General features: G+C 44.2%; 1 protein-coding gene across 2 annotated transcripts in view; it reads right to left on the minus strand.

Moving 5' to 3' along the window:
- KCTD1 (potassium channel tetramerization domain containing 1) overlaps nt 1–6,664 on the minus strand; it is a 98,470-nt gene extending 91,806 nt beyond the window's left edge. The window contains exon 1 of one of the 2 annotated variants that reach the window (XM_032799052.2): nt 6,589–6,664. Coding sequence is in view for 1 of the 2 variants with exons in the window: in XM_032799050.2 (XP_032654941.1) it covers nt 4,472–6,316 (1,845 nt within the window). In the remaining variant the exon portion in view is untranslated. Of the gene's footprint in view, nt 1–4,471; nt 6,317–6,588 lie in introns of those variants that run through there. The other variant, XM_032799050.2, reaches the window with a different exon arrangement.
- Between the last annotated feature and the right edge of the window lie 11,688 nt (nt 6,665–18,352).

Below are 18,352 nucleotides of genomic sequence, written 5' to 3' on the forward strand. Positions count from 1 at the left end.
TCTAGATCAAAACGCCAACGTAGAAGATACCAATGGTAATATGCGTCTAAAGTCGAGTGATGTCGCTCAGGCCTCAGCTCCCACTTACATAACCAGGGAAAACCACCTGAGAAACTGCTGAATGTACCTCATAGTAAAGCAAAGATCCCTGGGAATGGTGGCTTCCTCATTAACACCCCCCAGCCAAGCTTACAGGGTAAGAGACTGAAGAGCCTTTATGCCCTTGCTGAGTCCTGGTCACCCCTGTCCAGCTGAAAGTAGAGTGCTCTGTCCCCTTCACGAGTGATGGAGAAGATGATGACAAATCTCCCAGCAGCAGGAGAGATGCTAGTGGTGCGATACTTGGATGAACCAAGTACAGTCCTCTTTTTTTTTTTTTTTTTTTTTTTTTTTTGGGGGGTGGGAATTAAAGTCGTGCCTGGAGTCCCAGTCCCATTGTGCTATGCACTGTATGAACATATACTAAAGCAAGGGCCCTGCTCTGAAGAGCCTACATTCTAAGTAACTTTGTCATCTTATATGCTTGTACAGCATCAAGCACGAGACTTTGGTTTTACTATGGTACAAACACAAATTCAAAAGCAAACAGAATTCTTTTTCCAGTTTTATAGTAGTTATATTTCTAGTTTCAAGAATTAAACTAAGTAGAAAGGTTCTTACCCCAAAATGAACCAAAAACCCCAGACAGTCTTATCAGCTGTGTCTGCTGCATACTTAAGGAGATAAAGTACTTTTCTCCCCCCCACACCTCTTGCCTTTTCAAAACTTGAAATCAGAACCAGCTTTCTCATTCTGTCAGCATATGGCTTTTCTTTGAAGCATTTAAGGCAATGAAAACTCACATGCTCCGTAACAGAAAGCTGGCCCTGGTTTCAACTTCGAAAGCCTGAACACTTGCAACATAGGGTGATGACAAATGCAAACACTGCTCATGCTTTAACTATTTTAAGTTTGGTAAGTATATATTTTGCTATTTATGGAATTCTTCATAAGTACCTAGAACACAACTATGCTACAGAACAACCGTAGCAGAAGCTTTTTCTGAAACTATGGGTAATTTTTTTCCCCCTGGCAGAAGCTGGTCTGTTTTCTCAGACCTATTTTTGGCTATTATAACTGTACTAAGTTCAGTATGTATCAAGTCTATAAATCTCAACAGCTACCACATTGCAACATCAAAAGCTTAAACTTCAGCTATTATTCATCTTTCAATAATACTAGAGATGAACAACGGCTAAATTACATCCCTCTGTCATCAACTTCAGCTGAAGTACTGTTCTTAGTGGCAAGAAAAATTGCTACACTTCAGAGCAAATAAGGACTGAAGGGAAGGTGGTGGCATGATGGTGCAGTACTGTATGTTTAAAATATACTCTATAATGTCTCTCAGGACTGCAACCTAAAGCAATAGCTGGATTAAAATGTGTCAAGATGAACACTTATGTACCTTTCCCTGGCTCAGGAGGAGGCTTCTACAGCAGTTCTGCAAACAGAGCTAGAAGACATCTCAGGTTTAAGAAGAAAGACGAACCAGCAATGATAATCCATAAAATCAAAATCCTTCTCAAATTCTAAACTAAATAAATTAAATAAATCCAGTTTAATACTTTTGTTTCACTCCTCTTTTATACCTTGCTTAAAGTCACTAACACCATGAAAAATGTACATATACACAGTGTAAACACACTATGTAACCCAGTTTTCATGGTGGGCCAGATTCTGCCACTTACTCACACTTAGTCGTACCTTATGCCATTAGGGAGGCAGAATCTGTCCCTTTATAAATAAACTCATAATACAGGTCAATAAAATCACCAGTCTGCAATTGTCAAGTTGACAAATATTACTGATTTCTTGATAACAATGGACTTCAGTGTCACATCGCTTGAGGAGATCTAATCAGTTAACAAGGCCTAGAAAGTCTTTTTATAAGCAATAATGATGGAGGGCCAGGGCATTTCCTGGGGATTAATGACCAGCTGGGAGAGCTGATGGCTTGAAGCAATGCCTCAGGCCATTAACTGAAGCCTGTCATTAACTTCCCCAGGAAATGCCCTGGACCTTGATCATTATAGCAATATTATACAAAGTAGCTAAAGGAGAAAAAGTTTAACATTGAAAATATCTTTGCTTTATAAATGTGGGATAGATTTTTTTCCCCTTTTTTAAATAGAAAATCATTCTGTGATATGTCCCATCAGAAGAAAAAAAAACGCACTACTGTTCCAACTGATGCTGGAATGAGCAGTTAACTTCCCTCAACTATCAGTAAGGATTTAAATTAATCAGTCTTGTAAAGAAAGCAAAACGAGTCTTTTCTTCAGAAGTGAGTGTGTAGTTTGTTCACCATTAAATGAGCTAAACAAGAATGAATTGGATGTTCCTATATAATTACATCAAAATCCATGCTAACTTTGTCACTGAGTGCTCGTTTTCTTTCTTGATAAGGTCAAGAAAGAAAACATCCTGTCTCTCTTAAAATCTACTTTATATATTTCTGTCTTAATAGCCTGGCTTTTTGTCTGTAATTATCATTAGTATTAAAAAAAAAAGATGTAGAGCACTTAAACTTCTCCTTAGGTAAACTTTATGTAAGCATTGCAATACGTAGTAGAAATATCAAACTATATAGCATTATGACCCAAGGAGAACTACATTAACTAAGATGAATAAAGTGGCCCATATCGATAAAAGTAAAAGTGTGTTTATTCATACACATCTGTCTGTCAAGCTCAGTTGCCTTATTCCGCCTCTTCCTTACTCATGTACACAGAGCTACTCTAAACTAAGACACCTTAAAAGTTTAAAAATATCTTTCCAAGTCATAAGCCAACGAATGGGTAAGTTTACGGTTAAAAATATAGTGAAGAGAGTTAGTTTATATCTGAAATAATAAGCTAGAACAAAAACAATTTCTGCATCATCATCAACCCTCTAAGCTATTCAAAGACACCAGATATACACAGCAGGAGATCAAACCACAGTACTGCATCAAGTGACCAAAAACCCCCACGAGTAAGGAGAGGTCACGTATTTTAGACAACATAAATACTATAATTCACAGAAAGATCCTTTTTTCAATTAGCCTTCAGGCTGGCTGATTAGCTGACAAACTGTTTGAAAGGGTCAGTTTGTCCAGAACTGGTATTTCCACTTTGGAAACTGCTCAGGCATGTCATATACCTGTGTTCACTGAACAGTGCTCTTTCAGGCCTGTGACTGAGATGATTATTGCTTGACACCAGAATGTCAGAGGGTTTTTTTTGTAATCACATATTGCAGCTAACATTAAAAGTATTGCCCGAAACACAGAGTGCAACCTAACTGAGGAAAGTTTTACAGATTTAGTTAGAATGAATTCCTACTTCCAACTAACAGTAAAAGTGATCTTCAGTATATCTTTTAATTATGTATCCTAAGGTAACTTTGGGTTTAAATACACTGACAAATACCCTATACCAACAAGAAAGGATTGGGGAAAGGGGGCACGTGTGCAGGTGGAAAGGTTGTTGATGCATACACCAAGACCTATACCTATTCAATGGTTTTGACAAGGCTACTTTACTTATGTGAAACATACCTACCCAATCTGATCTCATTCCACAGCTACACTATGGTTAACTCAAGGAATTATGCTGTTACTATATATTTTTATATTATGGGACACGGTCTACTTTGATGCATGGGTAACTAATGCAACTGTGCAAATAAAGCCAATTTACCTTTTTTAAAGAATGGTTGCCAGGGAACAGAGCTATTTTAATAAACACACAAGATGAATGCAATTGTCACATTAACTCTCTTGCAGACTTCTACAGTTGAAAATTACACCCTCCTTATTAAGGCGTAATTGAGTATTTTCTTGGCTGTTTCCTACATTTATGAGGTTATTTAAACAAGTCATTAGCACATCAAGAACACCATGCATGTTAATTATCTTTCAAATTCTTATTTAATAAATTTGACTTGATTTACATAACTCTCATTTCTACTATAAAAAGAACAGGAGCCTGCACAGTCCATTTACTAATCCTCTTTTTCTGGGAACACAATTCTAAACTTTTGCTTAGCAGTGATTTGGGATTTCATACTTCCTTCTTCTTACAAGGAAAGTGATTAACTCTAAGCTTGCTGTAAGTCACAGAGAGCCAAACTTGCAGCTAACACCAGCGCAGTTACTTAGAGAGCTCCAGGAGAAGAGGGGGCGGGAGGAGGGAGGGAGGAGAGGAGAGCACGGAAGTTTAGTAACTTGCAACAAGACTATTTCATGCCTGTACAGTGAGACTTGCACTAGAGGGCCAAAGAGGCAGCAGCTGCCTGCCTGAAGTGTGGCAGCTCTGGGACTGCTGCCAGGGTGTGCAGTGTGCTTTGGTCTTTGCAAAGGGGTCTGGTGTTGGCTGGAGCAGGCGGGGGAGGGTTTGGGAAGCGAAGAGGGGGTTGTGTATAGAGATGGGTCGGGTTTTCTTGTTACCTGTGTGGGGGAAACAATAGCAGGTGAAACTACTGTGGGTGAGTTGGTGCTTCTGTGCCCATTGGCTTCGGGGAGGAGGAGAGGCAGGGGGTCGTGTTTCACTGACACCACCACCACGGAGGCAGCGGCAGTAGCAGCGTCCAGGGGCTCGGCGGGGCGGAGGCAGAGTCTTTTGGGGGACGAGGAGGGGCCGCAAGCATCCCCCCCGGCTGCGGCCGCCCCAGTGTACACAGCCTCGTAGAGGGAACGCTTGGCCGGGGTCAGAGCGGCCGCTTCTGCCTTCACGTGGGGGACGTCGCTGTCTTTGGGGAGGATGTAGGTGTTGGCGGGGGCGGGCGGGGGCCGGTGCCGGTGCCCTCCGTTGAGGATGGCCTGGGCGGCGGTGTAGCAGCCCCCTGCTGCTCCAGCGGGGTGCGGGTGGTGCCCGCCCAGCTTGGTGCCGATGCCAGCGATGCTGTTGAGGGTAGCGATGGAGACGGCGCCGATGCAGTGGTTGGTGTAAGTCTTGGAGAGCTTGGCCGCCTTGGAGAGCATCTGCATGCGGGTGCCCAGCAGGTTCTTGCCGATGGCCTTGTTCTCGTACCAGGTGACATCCCCCTCGCTGCAGTGGTCCCGCGGCCGCTGGAAGAAGGCCTTGCACAGCGGGTTGCGCTTGGCCAGGTACTTGACGAAGCTGGAGTAAGGGCAGTACTCGGTGCCCGTCTCGTACATGCGGGGCAGGTTCTCCTCGTCGCTGCTCTCCGCCCGCTTCTTGCTCCAGGAGGAGGAGCGCGATTTGTGGTAGGGTCCCAGGGACTTGAAGTAGACGAACTTGCGGCCGTCCTCGTCCATGGCCAGCCCGAAGGAGTCCTCCTCCAGCTCGCGCTGGTTCTCGCGGCCCCGCGTGCAGAAGTACATGCAGGTCTCGAACCAGACCTTGTTGAGCAGCCCGAAGGGGCTCTGCGTGCTGAACACGCTGCAGGTGTACAGCTTGCGCAGATCCGCCCGGGTGATGGCTTGTTTCTGCACCACCGGCCCCGCGCCCTGCTCCTCCAGCTTGCGGATCACCGCCGCCAGCGTCAGGTTGGCGGCGCGCAGCTCCGGGTCCTTGGTCAGGTCCAGGGTGCGGCAGTAGGGCGGCTCGTTGAGGTAGCGGTTGAGGGAGCTGCGGATGCTGATGAGCGAGGACTTGGAGTAGAGCTGGCCGCTCTTGGAGCGGGCCTCGGCGTAGAAGGAGCGCAGCACCCGGCACAGCGCCCCCTTGTCCATGGTCTCGAAGTCCGGGCTCTGGGACTTCTCGCTCAGGTACTCCCGGAAGATGCGCACCGCGTAGCGGGTGGCCAGCCGGGTGTTCTCGCTCAGCCGGGCCCGCTCGGGGCGCTGCAGCAGCAGGTCGGTCTCCGGGTCCGAGTCCTCCGCGCCCCGGGCGCTAGCGGGGACTGGGGCGCCCCCAACTGCTGCTGCCCCGATGCCGCCACCACAGCCGCCTCCAAGGCGGCCGCCACCGCCGCCGCAAGAGGAGTCCAGCCCGCCACTGGCCCGGGCCATACTGATCATAAGGACCGGCTCGGGCTCCAGCGGCTCCTCCTCGCCGTCCCACTCCAGCCCCATTTCCTCCTCCTCCTCCTCCTCCTCTTCCTCGTCCAGTAGCAGGAGCCCCCCATCGGCGCCGTTCTCCTCGTCCCCCGTTATCTGCACCTCCTGGATCTCATCGTCGTCCTCCCCGTCCTCGTCCTCCCCCGCGCTGCAGTAGTGGTGGGGGCGGTGGGTGCCACCGCGGCCCGGCGGCCGGTCCCCCCCATTGTTCTCCCCGCCGCCGCTGCTGCCGGTGTTCCAGTCGCTGCCGCTGCCAGGCATTCTCGCCATATTGCCGTCTCCCTGCCAGTCCTCGGGCAGGGCGCATGCGCTATATTGGACCGCAGCGCTGGAGAGCTTTTGTGTTTAATGACCTTCAGCTACCGGGAGGCAAAGCTGGGCTCTTAAAGGGGCCGCGCGCTCCCAGCGGCGGCGGGGGCTGCCGCGCGGCGGGAAAGGGAAGGGGGAGGGCGGGGAGACATGCGGTGGTGCGCGGTAGAGGAAGGGGGGACATCAGCGGAGCAAGCGCCAGCCTCAGCCCCCAGGCTGCGCGAGCTACTTACCCTCACTCCCTGCCGGGCAGTCCGCGGGCTCTAAGTGATGCCTGGAAAGCAGCACAGCGGCCCCCGGCCCCTCATCGCCTCCCCCCCCCCCCGAGCCCCGTGCTGGGCGCTGGAGCAGCCTCCCCAGCGGGTAAGGCAGGGAGAGCACGGGGAAGCCTGCTTCTCTCCCCCCCCTCAAACGCAGCGAGAGCGGCAGCAGGTGAGGCACAGGGGGGCAGGCACCGCACACGAGCGGCTCGACTCCTCCCTGCCTCGCCGCTCTCCCAAGCCCCCAGCAGCAGCGTGTAACTCACTCTCGGACTCCGGCGGGAGTGAAACTTCGTGGCATAACTTCACCCTGGCTCCCCCTTGCCCTCGGAGCCGCTTCGGCCCAGGCTCGGATTCCCCGGCCGCTGTGGTGTCAAGGAACAGAGGCCCGGCTGGAGCAGAGGCAGAATTGGCTGTGCAGGGAGTAGGTACAGGTCCCGCTCAAAGTCCCTTCCTAGACCGAGCTTCTCTCCCCGCGCTGCTCGCTAAAAACCGGCTCGCAGCCTGGCTGTGTCGGACTTTGCCAACAGCCCGCTTGTTTCCTGCCTTCTTGTTAAGACACCAGCAAGTAGCACAGGAAGCCGCCGGGGCTAGGAAAACCCACACAACACTCCGCAGGCAAGAAGGAGTCCAGATCTATCCGGACCGCGGGGACAGGCAGCTGCACACACGCAAAGCAGCGCGTCAGCTTTGCAGAGCACAGGCACCAACATTTTTCTATGCTGCAGCTTTGCAAAAAGCCTTAAACTTATTTTCATCATTTTAAAACTAGATCCCACAATGGCAAAATCCACCAGTTTGGTACCCTCTAAGGAGCTCCGAGTCGTGCTCGGTTTTCCACTTCCATCATTCGTTCCCTTTGATGACATGTTGAAGATTTCACAAACTTATCTCCCTGTTATTCTAGGGATTTTTCTCCCTTCTTCCTTTTGTTTTCTACACTGTAAGCTTTCAAAAACTTTGTCAAAGCAGCACGAAAACATAAGCAGCATTTTTTTTACAACCCCTCCCCCCCAACAATATAGAAAGGAAGCGATCAGAAACCTTGAACACCATCACTACTTAATATCACAAATCCAGCTAGATTAACTGAGGTTTACTCGGTGCTTTTGCTCCTCCCCATCCTCTTCACTGACCAAAAATACCCTTCCCCCAACCTTTTCTGTAGTTGGCCTATTTTCAACTAGAACAAAGGTGGGAAGGAATCATGTGAAGACACAGACAAGTCAGAACAAGTACCAGAATAGGCCAGATATGATTGATAGATAGCAAGGGAGTCTGTGGATACTGTGATCCACAAAGGTGATGGGAAGTTATTGACGTTCCCCAGGTGAACTTGTTTTTATAATAAGGGGTTGGTTGTAGAGCTATTTTGTTAAACCAGAGCACCTCTTTCTGAGATGGCACAAACGTGAGAAAGAAACCATAACATTTTAACTCTAATAATAATTTTCATTTGTTTTAAAATGCCCACCTCAGTCTGTTTGCAAGAGTCTATCACCCTGTTGGCTTACCACTATTAATCCTCTCGTTTATAAACAGGTAATGTCTGGAGCCCTTGGTAGGGGGCAGTTTATATGGAGTTCAGTTCAGCAGCACAATGATTCATCCATAGTTTTTATGGATAATACAAAGCTAGTCTAAGAGGCAAAATTTGAAGGGGGGAATGCACATTCTTTAGTAATAAGCCAAGATGGTGTTTTGTGTGTGCTTCACCACCAGAAATATTCAGCAGCCCAAATGATGCTTCCAAATTACAGTTGTGCAACTGTATTGCCTTCACTTGGGCTGCATAGATAAAACAGAGGGCATAATTTGAACAAAAGGGAGATCCTAGTGCAGGGCTACCTGTCTAACTTCGTTAACAGTTCTGTTAATTCACAAAAAAAATCCAATATTTTTTCTTATGCTGCTGTGTTTTTGCAGTAAAGAGAGGAAAAATTAGAAAAATCAGAAACTGAATACTCAGAGAAAGCAGATCTGTCTAATAAAGTTTTGCCATTTTTGGTTACTTTTTAGACTACAGATTCACTTTTACAGCCTTTTTAGCCTATTTCTACGTCTATTTCACTGCATGTAACACATACATTTATATTAGAGAATTACTGTAGGATGAGCCACTCCCTCCCCCAGAACTCTCTTTATGCTCAACGGAAAGCTGTTTTTCAGACCACCATCCCAAAATAAATTTGCACCTCCCCTAACAAGTTAGTTACATGCATGTATGGTGCAGTTCAGTTTATATTTCATCAGTAAGAATTTTCTAACTCCAGCTAAATATTTGTAGACAAAGCTTGATATTTCTCACTATACTATGAAGTTCAAATAGGGTTGCATGTTCCTGATATAGATTCAGATTCAATACAAATTTAAGTTCCTCCTCCACTTCACCTCTAGTACTGTGGGAGTTTTGTTGGCTATTGAACAATTTGCTGCTATTTTTTGTCAGACAGGTGATTTGATATAGTTTTATAAAATTGAAATAAATATTTGCCCTAAGCTGCTACTGTGAGCGGTCATTGCACCTGAAATCAATCTTAATTGCAAAATTTATTGTTGGTGATTAAAGCAGGCATACAAATCTGTAGGAAATTCTTTAATGCTGAGAACCAAGGACTTTTACTCTTTAAGCCTTCTAGAACAATTTTCAGTTTAAGTAATCCATACGAGTCACAGACCAGACAGCCAGTTATTTTACACAAGGCTAAGCTTCAGTATAGCCACTCAAGAAGGAACACATACATGAAGCTCGCCCAAGCGATAGCACTCTTTCTGCTGCACTAAAATTATTAATGATAGTTGCAATAGAGACAAATTAGTATGTAGCACTGATGTGCAAATTTTAGAGCAGATTAGAAAATTTGAAATAAGCACAATATGATGCTACAGAAAAAGTGCTTAACTACCATGCCCAAAATATAATTGAAAGGAGTACTGTGTTACACCAGAGTAATTACACAGGAGTCAAAGAAGTTACTGTGCTTACACTAATGTAAAAGAGCAGAGTATTAAAGGCAGTCATCATATAGGGAGTTTTGTTTTTTATCTATCTAAATAATCTCCTGATACAAATAACTTTCTATCATCTGCTATTTGCAGCCCAGTCCAGAGCCGGAATCTAGCAGACTGTACACTGAGGAAGACTAAGTCAGAACAAACATTTACAAAGCTGAGAGACTATGCTGTGGACAAGACCTGAAAGACACAATGAGAAATTCTTAACCTTTGAAAAAATCAGTCTCAAGGGCTAGTGATCTGTGAGTGTCCTAGAGTTTATTTTTAAATGTAATTCCCATATGTGCTAAAAACAATTAGCTAATTGACAACTGACTTCCATTTTTAAAAATCGTTACTTTTATTGTATAGGAGGGTCACAGAAAACATGAACATATGTATCTAAAAAAATTCAGTACCCCTGAGGGCAAAAGGAAATAACTTATTTTTTAAATTTAAAAAAAAAAAAAGCCATCAGCTTGACAGCTTCTATGTCTGGATGTTCTTTCAATCATTGATTTCTGATTACAGGAAATATACAATGTTGAGAGACCTGGAGTTGCATGTGGAGTCAAGTACATAATGTGTAAGTAAGTAAAAGAACTTTGAGTGAGGCTGGAGAGGAGAAAGGACACGCCGGGCAACCTTAATATAAACATTATATATTTTAGATACCTCAACAAACAGGAGAGAATTTAGAAAACAAAAATAGTTTACAAGGGATTGTAATTGGGGAGAAATTAACAGTTCATCTTGAATATCAGGTAAGAAGCCTTCCTGGAGGTGAGACTTAGCCTGCACATGTGTATCCCAAAAGAACTGGAAGCGCTATTGCTCAAGACATTTAAAACTAGATTGGACTGTAGAAAATAATTCCACATTACCCACCCCTCTTTGCCAAAGTCATCTATTTCTAATTGTCTTGGTATTACTTAAACCCTAATCAACGCATCTACTCCACCTTCCATGGGGCTCAAAGCCCCAGTTCTGCAATAAGCACTGAACATTGTAGGACTGGGGCCTATTCTAACATAAGCCATATGCACACTGAAAAAATAAGGTATATTCCAAGCAGCATTAAACACATTTTAACTAACAGCATGTTAAACACCAAGTAACACTATCAAAGTACCTGCCCCATTGATGTTCACCATTGGCCTCAGTTTCCCTTTTTTCCAATCCCCTTACGTATTCATATGCCACAGAACTAGTATTCCGAATTAAGATCTCCCCTCTGGGTTCTGATTTATTAATGGTTTTACACTAAAGGTATTCAATTCTTTGCCTTTGTATCCAACTCCTGAGCCCTTTGAGGCCTTTTATCACAGCTTCCCGCTAGTCTTGCTCCTGTCCCAATCCCTCTGCACAGGCAGCTTACCAGTTCCACAGTTCTTCCCCAGGTAGCTATCCTTTTGTAGGCTTCCATGAGAAGCCCCACACCAGATCTTTTTCAGTTCCTAATCTCTTTCAACCTGAACCCAGTCTACTTCTCATATTAGTCCTAGTAGGTAGTCACCAGTCCCCATTATTCTTCCTGGTCTTGTGTCTCTTCTAGTCAGGTGCTTCATGGGGATTTCCCCTAAGAGCTAAAAATACCCAGAAATCCATCCTTAAAAGGCCAAATAGTGTAATGGACATGCTAAACCTATTTGAGCCCTCTGTAGTGGGCAGAGCCCAGAAGGGGATTCCATTTATGAAAACACTAATATTTTCCCCCTTAACAGAGGCTAGGGAGAAACAGAACACAAGGGTCACCTAAGTGGCTTGTGGAAATGAAGAATAAAACTGCAATGGGGGTGAGAAGGTCAAGGTTCAGAATGAGGGATTTGGAAGGGGTCATTAAGAAAACACCCACCATTACCAGAAAAAGAGTGCCATCGAACACCACCCAGAGGAATTCTGCCCAGAGGTGCGATCCAACAAGTATAAGGGAATAGGTCCCTCCTCCAGCACTGAGAAATGGCTGTTTTGGCAAGTGCTAAAATGACCCTATTTAATCTTTGAGAAGAAGTGGGTTCCTCCCAGAAAAAACAAATGATCATCCCTGCAGGGAAGGAAGAGGTTGCAAAACAAACAAACAAACCACAGAACAAGGATCAACTACATATGGGGGACAAATAATGCAAAACACAGATGTGAGTGAGGTTACAGAGTAAAAACCAAGGAATTCAGAGGACACTGAACAAAGAACCACAATGCCCACCACTCAGAGAACAAGTCCTAGGAGTCAGTGGATGCCACCCAGAGAAACTCTGCTTGAATATATGAACAAACAGGTGAAAGAAAATAGGTCCCACAGTCACAGATAATCCACCCCCTTGTCTAGCATCCTCTTCCTGGATTAATGTGAGGCCATCTTGGACAATGCTAGAAGCACAGTGATGACGTCTCGTGACTCTGTGGGACCACAGATAGGAGGTACATAAATAAGGAGTGTGGGGATAGGTAGCAAAACTTTAATAAAAAAGATTGTAGAAGAGGCAGAAAAGGGCCTGCAAACTGGCCCACTGTGGGTATGTATACTCCAGAGTCTCCCTCTGACTGCAAAAAGGCCAAGTGTTGAGGACTCCATGAACCATACTAAAAACACATACATGGGCACAGCTCCATGGAACAGCCACCAACCCATATTCCTGGCGGGCTGTGGAACTAAGGTAGAATGCAAACTGGTTCACCATGGAGCCTCTCCTTTGGAAGGCAGTAACAGGTCTGGTCACTAGGCAACTGGGTGGGATAGGAGGGTGAGGAAATGCATGGTATAGAACTATGTGCATAGAGTGGTTTAGGAGGCATGGTTCATTGACAGACTGTCTGGATGTCATTAAGCCAGCTCTGACAGTGAGCTAGAGGGAGCCAGTGAAACAGGCACAATGTGATGCATGTACACAGTAAGAGCAGCGGTTTTCAAAAATTTTTAAGACCCAGTTGAAGAAAGTTGATGCCCATGACACAATGGAGCTGGGGATGAGGGGTTTGGAGTGAAGGGGGGTGGGGGGCTCTGTGCTGGGGCAACGAGTTGGGGTGCAGGAGGGGGTCAGGGCCAGGCATGAGATGTTTGGGGTGCAGAAAGGGGCTCTAGGTTTGCGGGGGGACTCAGGGCTGGGGCAAGGGGTTGTGGCATGGGCTTACCTCCAGCAGCTCCCGGTCAGCGGAGCAGCTGAGGTGCAGAGCCACTGCATCCCGGAAGCGGCCAGCAGCAGGTCTGGCTCCTAGGTGGAGGCGGGAGCAGCACATGGAGGCCTGTGCCTCCCCGCCTAGGAGGGCCACTTCTGGGGCACAGCACACTGTCAGAACAGGTAGGGACTAGCCTGCCTTAGCTGGTCAGCATGACCGACAGGACTTAACAGCCCGGTCAGCGGTGCTGACCAGAGCTGCCGTGACCTGGTGCCTTCCATTCTGTGACCCAGTACTGAGTCACAATCCATAGTTTGAAAACCATGGGTCTCCACATTTAACATTGAGAGAGTAAAAAAATGATGTGTTAAAAAAATTAAGACCTTTCGATGCTCCTATTTTCAGCTGTAAAAGGGGATGCATTTTTGCTGCCAAAAATACAGAAGAGCTATACTCTAAGGTCTCTTGAGCTATTTGAAGTAATGTTTTATTGGTGCATTCCCATTTATAGAAGTTTTAGCAGCTTTTTCAGAAGTTGTTTGAGGTTACTATGGAATGCATTATTATTTAATGTTTAAGTAAATATTAATGTTTCAGCTTATATTTTTCTTTGGTTCTGTGATGTTGACTGCAATTTAAAACAGCTAGCTGGTTTCTAGTATATGATAACAGTTTGTTTAGTGTAGTAATTGTAAAGTGGTTGTCTTTGTTTTTGTAATGCATTTTAAGAGTTCCTTTTGTGGTGTCGTTGTGAGGAGTGCACCACTAAGTAATGTTGCCAACTTTCTAGTCACACAAAACCGAACACCCTAGCCCCGCCCTTTCCTCAAGCCCATGCCCCTACCCTGCCCCCACTGACTATATTTCCCCTTCCGTCAGTGGCTCACTCTCTCCCACCCTCACTCACTTTCACTGGGCTGGGGCTCTAACTGGGGGGTGCAGGCTCTAGGGTGGGGCCAGAACTGAGGGGCTCAAGGTGTAAGAGGGGGCATCAGGCTGAGGAATTTGGAATGAGGGAGGGGACCTGCTGGCTGCTTTGGGGGCACAGCACAGTGCCAGGAAAGGTAGGGACTAGCCTGCCTTAGCGCTGCCAACCAGACCTTTAATGGCCCTGTCAGCGGTGCTGACCAGAGCCTCCAGGGTCCCTTTTCAACTGGGCATTCCAGTCAATGGAAACAAAACAAAAACGGACACTTGGCAACCCTACCACTAAGTAAGTGTCTGTCTATCTGTGTAAAAATGGTGGGTTTTTCCAATCAAATTGGAGTTAGAAAAGGTACAGAAAAAGGGCAACAAAAATGATTAGGAGTATGGAACAGCTTTCATATGAGGAGAGGTTAATAAGACTGAGACTTTTCAACTTGGAAAAGAGATGACTAAGGTGGGATATGATAGAGGTCTATAAAATCATGACTAGTGTGGAGAAAGTGAACAAGGAAGTGTTATTTACTCCTTCTCATAATACAAGAGCTAGAGGTTACCAAATTAAATTAATAGGCAGCAGGTTTAAAAACAAAAGGAAGTATCTCTCCCCACTCTCCCGACGCACACACACACACTGCACGGTCAACCTATTGAACACTTTGCCAGAGGATGTTGTGAAACCCAAGACTATAACAGGCTTTAAAAAACAAATGAACAAACAAACAAACAAAAAAAACACACAAACACACACAAACCTAGATAAGTTCCTGGAGGATAGGTCCATCAATGGCTATTAGCCAGAATGGGCAGGGATGATGTACCTAGCCTCTGTTTGCCAGAAGCTGGGAAATGGATCACTTGATGATTACCTGTTCTGTTCATTCCCTCTGGGGCACCCAGCATTGGCTACTGTTGGAAGACAGGATAGGGGGCTAAATGGACTTTTGATCTGACCCAGTATGGCTGTTCCTTTTTCAAGCAAGTTCACGAACTTTAAGAACCACTCCTCAAATTTCTGTAGACACGTTTTAACCCCTTTAAAATTGAATCAACTCAGATGATACACAAAACATTGTCCTTAAAAATTGCTCTAGCTTCCCTCAGACTGATTTAGCAAAGAAAATGTAGATATGGATTGTCATGACTGACATTCAAATACAATTATTGAGTTTCTTTTTTAGCTTCATTTAGTATTTTTTTGACAAAGTAGGTTTATATAATTCCTGCACCTACATCTGCTCTTGGCCAACTCAAGAAGTTTTCTGGCATCACAATAATGGAATGACAATTAATATTGCCTTCTCACTGTAATGTCAGATATATAAATTTCTAGTTATGCTATAAGATTTACACACACAAACTATATATTAGTAGAGTATGCATCAAGGATTTTACCATGATATAAAGTTTATCCTTTGAAAGGGAAAAAAGCATAGCCCCTTATTGAGCAAGAATAAACTGCATATCCTTCTTGCTGTCCACAATATAGTATTTTATTCATATCACTAAAAGTTTTAGACTATTAGTGTTAGGCAGTATATTAATGGGAATGAAAATGAGCAGAATTGTTTATGTGCCATGACAATTTGGTTTGGCTGGCACTTGAGAGGGACTAGGACATTATGTTGGTGTATAAAACTATTCATGTGAAGTTTGTGGTGAGATCTGGTCAGAATTTCAGTGCTTGAGTTTTAAAAGGCAGAAGCCAGGGTGCAAGACAGATCTTAAGGCATGTACAAAGCAGTTGAAATATATTCTATATTATTTAGGTTAAAGGCTCAAGACAGTAAAAAAAAAAAACTGAAGCAGTTCTACATTTTTAAGTAAAAAAATCACAGAGACTGAGCGCATGCACTTCTGCTAAAAGCAGAAGAAAAGAAAGACTTGCTGATCGTTGCAAGTGCATTTTTGTTTGGCATATGGTATGTTTAAAAAAGGATAGTAAAGTATATTTTTTAATATGCAACCCTGTTCAGACATCTGTTTCATCATCGGTAAGCTGCCTCTTGTTTTAGTTAGCTGCTTGCTCATCGGAGTGAAAGATTAAATGCCTGATCCAAAGCCGATCAGTGGGAGTGGGTTTTTTTTCATTTAAAGATCACAATTTAGGTTCCTTTCACAACATTTAAATTGCTGATAAAGTAAATAAATTAAAAAGGTGACAAATTAGTTTGACTAGCCAAACTATCTCAGAGCCATCATTTTGCACATTCCAGGGCTGAAATTGTTATAGAATTATTTGATAGCGGAGTCCTTGGTTCTTAGGACTTCTGAGCTTTGTTAAAACAAGCAAACAACAAAAAAAACCAAGGTCACAATTAAAATGTACAAGTGCATGATCTCTCCATGAGCAGCCTTGGAAAATGGTTATCAAGTTATTTCAAATATTTTTCTCCAAGTTAATGTGGTAGTTACCCCTTTGTGGAGCTGTTCCTACAGTTTAGCTTATTTATTTGTGTACTGTCAGTTTCTTTCTTTCAGAATGGTGTCAAAGCACCCACTGCACAGAAAAACAAGTTACAAAAATCAAAGCCCCAGTGTAGCAGGATACCAAAGTGTGAAATCCAGGCCCATTGCTTTCATTCTGGCTTTAATGATCATAAAAACCTGCTGTAGGGCAGGACTAATCTGCCAGAAAATTATTATTGAGCCCTGGTAACTCAGTTGTATGTGAAGATTTAAAAATGTTGTTTCTTATGCCAACTGAATGTTCTACAAAAACCTCATGTGGTGTCCTGCACCTGGCTGAGAAATATGAAGCATTACACTGTATGGGAAAGGAAGTGTATTAATTCCCAGGCAGCTGTAAACAATTTAACCACCTCTGTCCCAACAACCTGACATTTTATATCAGTCTGGTTTTCCAAATTTAAGTAAAGTTTCCCAGGGAATGGATGGTTTGGCAAATACATAAAATGACAGATAAAGCCTTTTTTCACCGGTATGAATGCGGCCCATGCAGTAACATCCATGACAGTGTTGCCAACCCTTAAGTCTCACAATGGTGTGTTTCTCGTAAAGCTCCATATGCTGGAATCAAGAGATTGCATGAAAATTTTAACTGTACTTTTGTTTAAATTGAAGCGTCTAGCTCTCATGGCTGCAGAGAACCTTGAAAATGTTAAGTGAGTGCATTCTAAAGGCAAAGAAAAAGAACCCACATTTAAAAAAAGCCCTCATGATTTTTAAACTAGTCTCATGATTTTTTAATGTTTGGGGTTGGTAATGCTGTGGTCAAAGGATACGAGGCCAGTGTGAAATAAATTGTTGGTTTGGGCCTAATTTCCTAATGGATAGGTCCCCACATCAGAGAGAGACATCTTGGCAACTTTCTTGACAGTCTCAGAAAAGGAGTCAAAGACTGAGAATGAACTGCTTTTGGCCTCAAAAGGTTCAGGACCAGATTTTCAAGAGTACCTAATCCCAATTAGTGGATGCTAAGACCTCTGTAGCCAATACTCTCATTTTGGCACCTAAATGAAGTGGCCAATTTTTCCACAAAGACTCATTGCCCAGTAGTTACCAGTTTTTTCCAGATGGGATCTAAGAGTTAGTGGGTGCAAAGCTCTTTTGAAAACCTGGACCTCAGTCATTTAGGCACCTGGGCAGACCAGCATAAATCTCTGCAAGTGTTCTCACCTATTTCTCTGTCTTAGTACTTGTATCTAGTATTATTCATCTGGTTACCTTTAACAAAAAAACCTCAAAACTTATTTTATTTCTTCTCAGGGAGGCCTATTTGATATCAATATCTTCAAAAAGTTTTAAAAAATAAAAATAAACTAAATCCAACAGTGTCAATGTTTATGGAATCTTAGTAATATGCATAGCGCACAGGCAGAACTAGTTTTGAAAGCAAAGCAGCCATAAAAGACTCTTTCAAAAGACCAGGATTAGTTTGGGATGATTTAGAGATAGGCAAAACTCTTGCATCTCAAAATAGGAACTAGCTTGAGTTTGTTCATCTCTCCTTCCCAAATGAGCTTGTCAGATCCAAGACAGTTAGGGTTTGTTTTTTAAATAGCTGCTTGACTCCTACTGAATTGTTCTAATTAAGTCAAGGGAGAAGGCACCTCACTATACCACTGAATATACCAGGGAAAACCTAACATTCCTTTGAGGTAATTAGTAATCAACATTCCATTGGCAGCAAATCAATTTTCACATGCACTTCCTAGCTTTGGTCACATCTGAAATAATACAAGAAGAGAATTCTCATGCCATATTTTGGCTCAAACAAGGAAGCGGTGCACATCTCATGAGCAAGCTTGTTCTTTATGGTTTTTGTAATCATCCCCACCTGATGGGGTTGCTGAAATGCTGTGGCACACTATCCCTTTTTAGTACTTAGAGTGCCAAGTGTACCACAACTCAGAGGCACCTCAGTTGCTGTGTCAAATAGGCTCTGTCAGCTGGTGGGTCCCAATAAGCATTCAGACACATGACTGGACTAAGGCTGGAGAAAAGGTTGCCATTAGCTTCATTTCCCCTCTTAGTTCATTTTAGTCCTAGAGGTACTTGGGTATCTTGCAGGTCCCCTGGTCAGGGCTAAGGACGCCCAACACAGTATTTGTGGCCCTTTCATGTTGCTGTTCCGCTTTTACACAGCTCCACATCTAGGTCGGGAGCAGCTTTTCTAGCTCCTTACCCACTGGCTCTCAAACATAACTACCTTCTAATACCACGCTGCCTCAGCGAATCACTC

The sequence above is a fragment of the Chelonoidis abingdonii genome, chromosome 2 (genome assembly GCF_003597395.2).
Source record: "Chelonoidis abingdonii isolate Lonesome George chromosome 2, CheloAbing_2.0, whole genome shotgun sequence".
Classification (NCBI taxonomy): domain Eukaryota; kingdom Metazoa; phylum Chordata; order Testudines; family Testudinidae; genus Chelonoidis; species Chelonoidis abingdonii.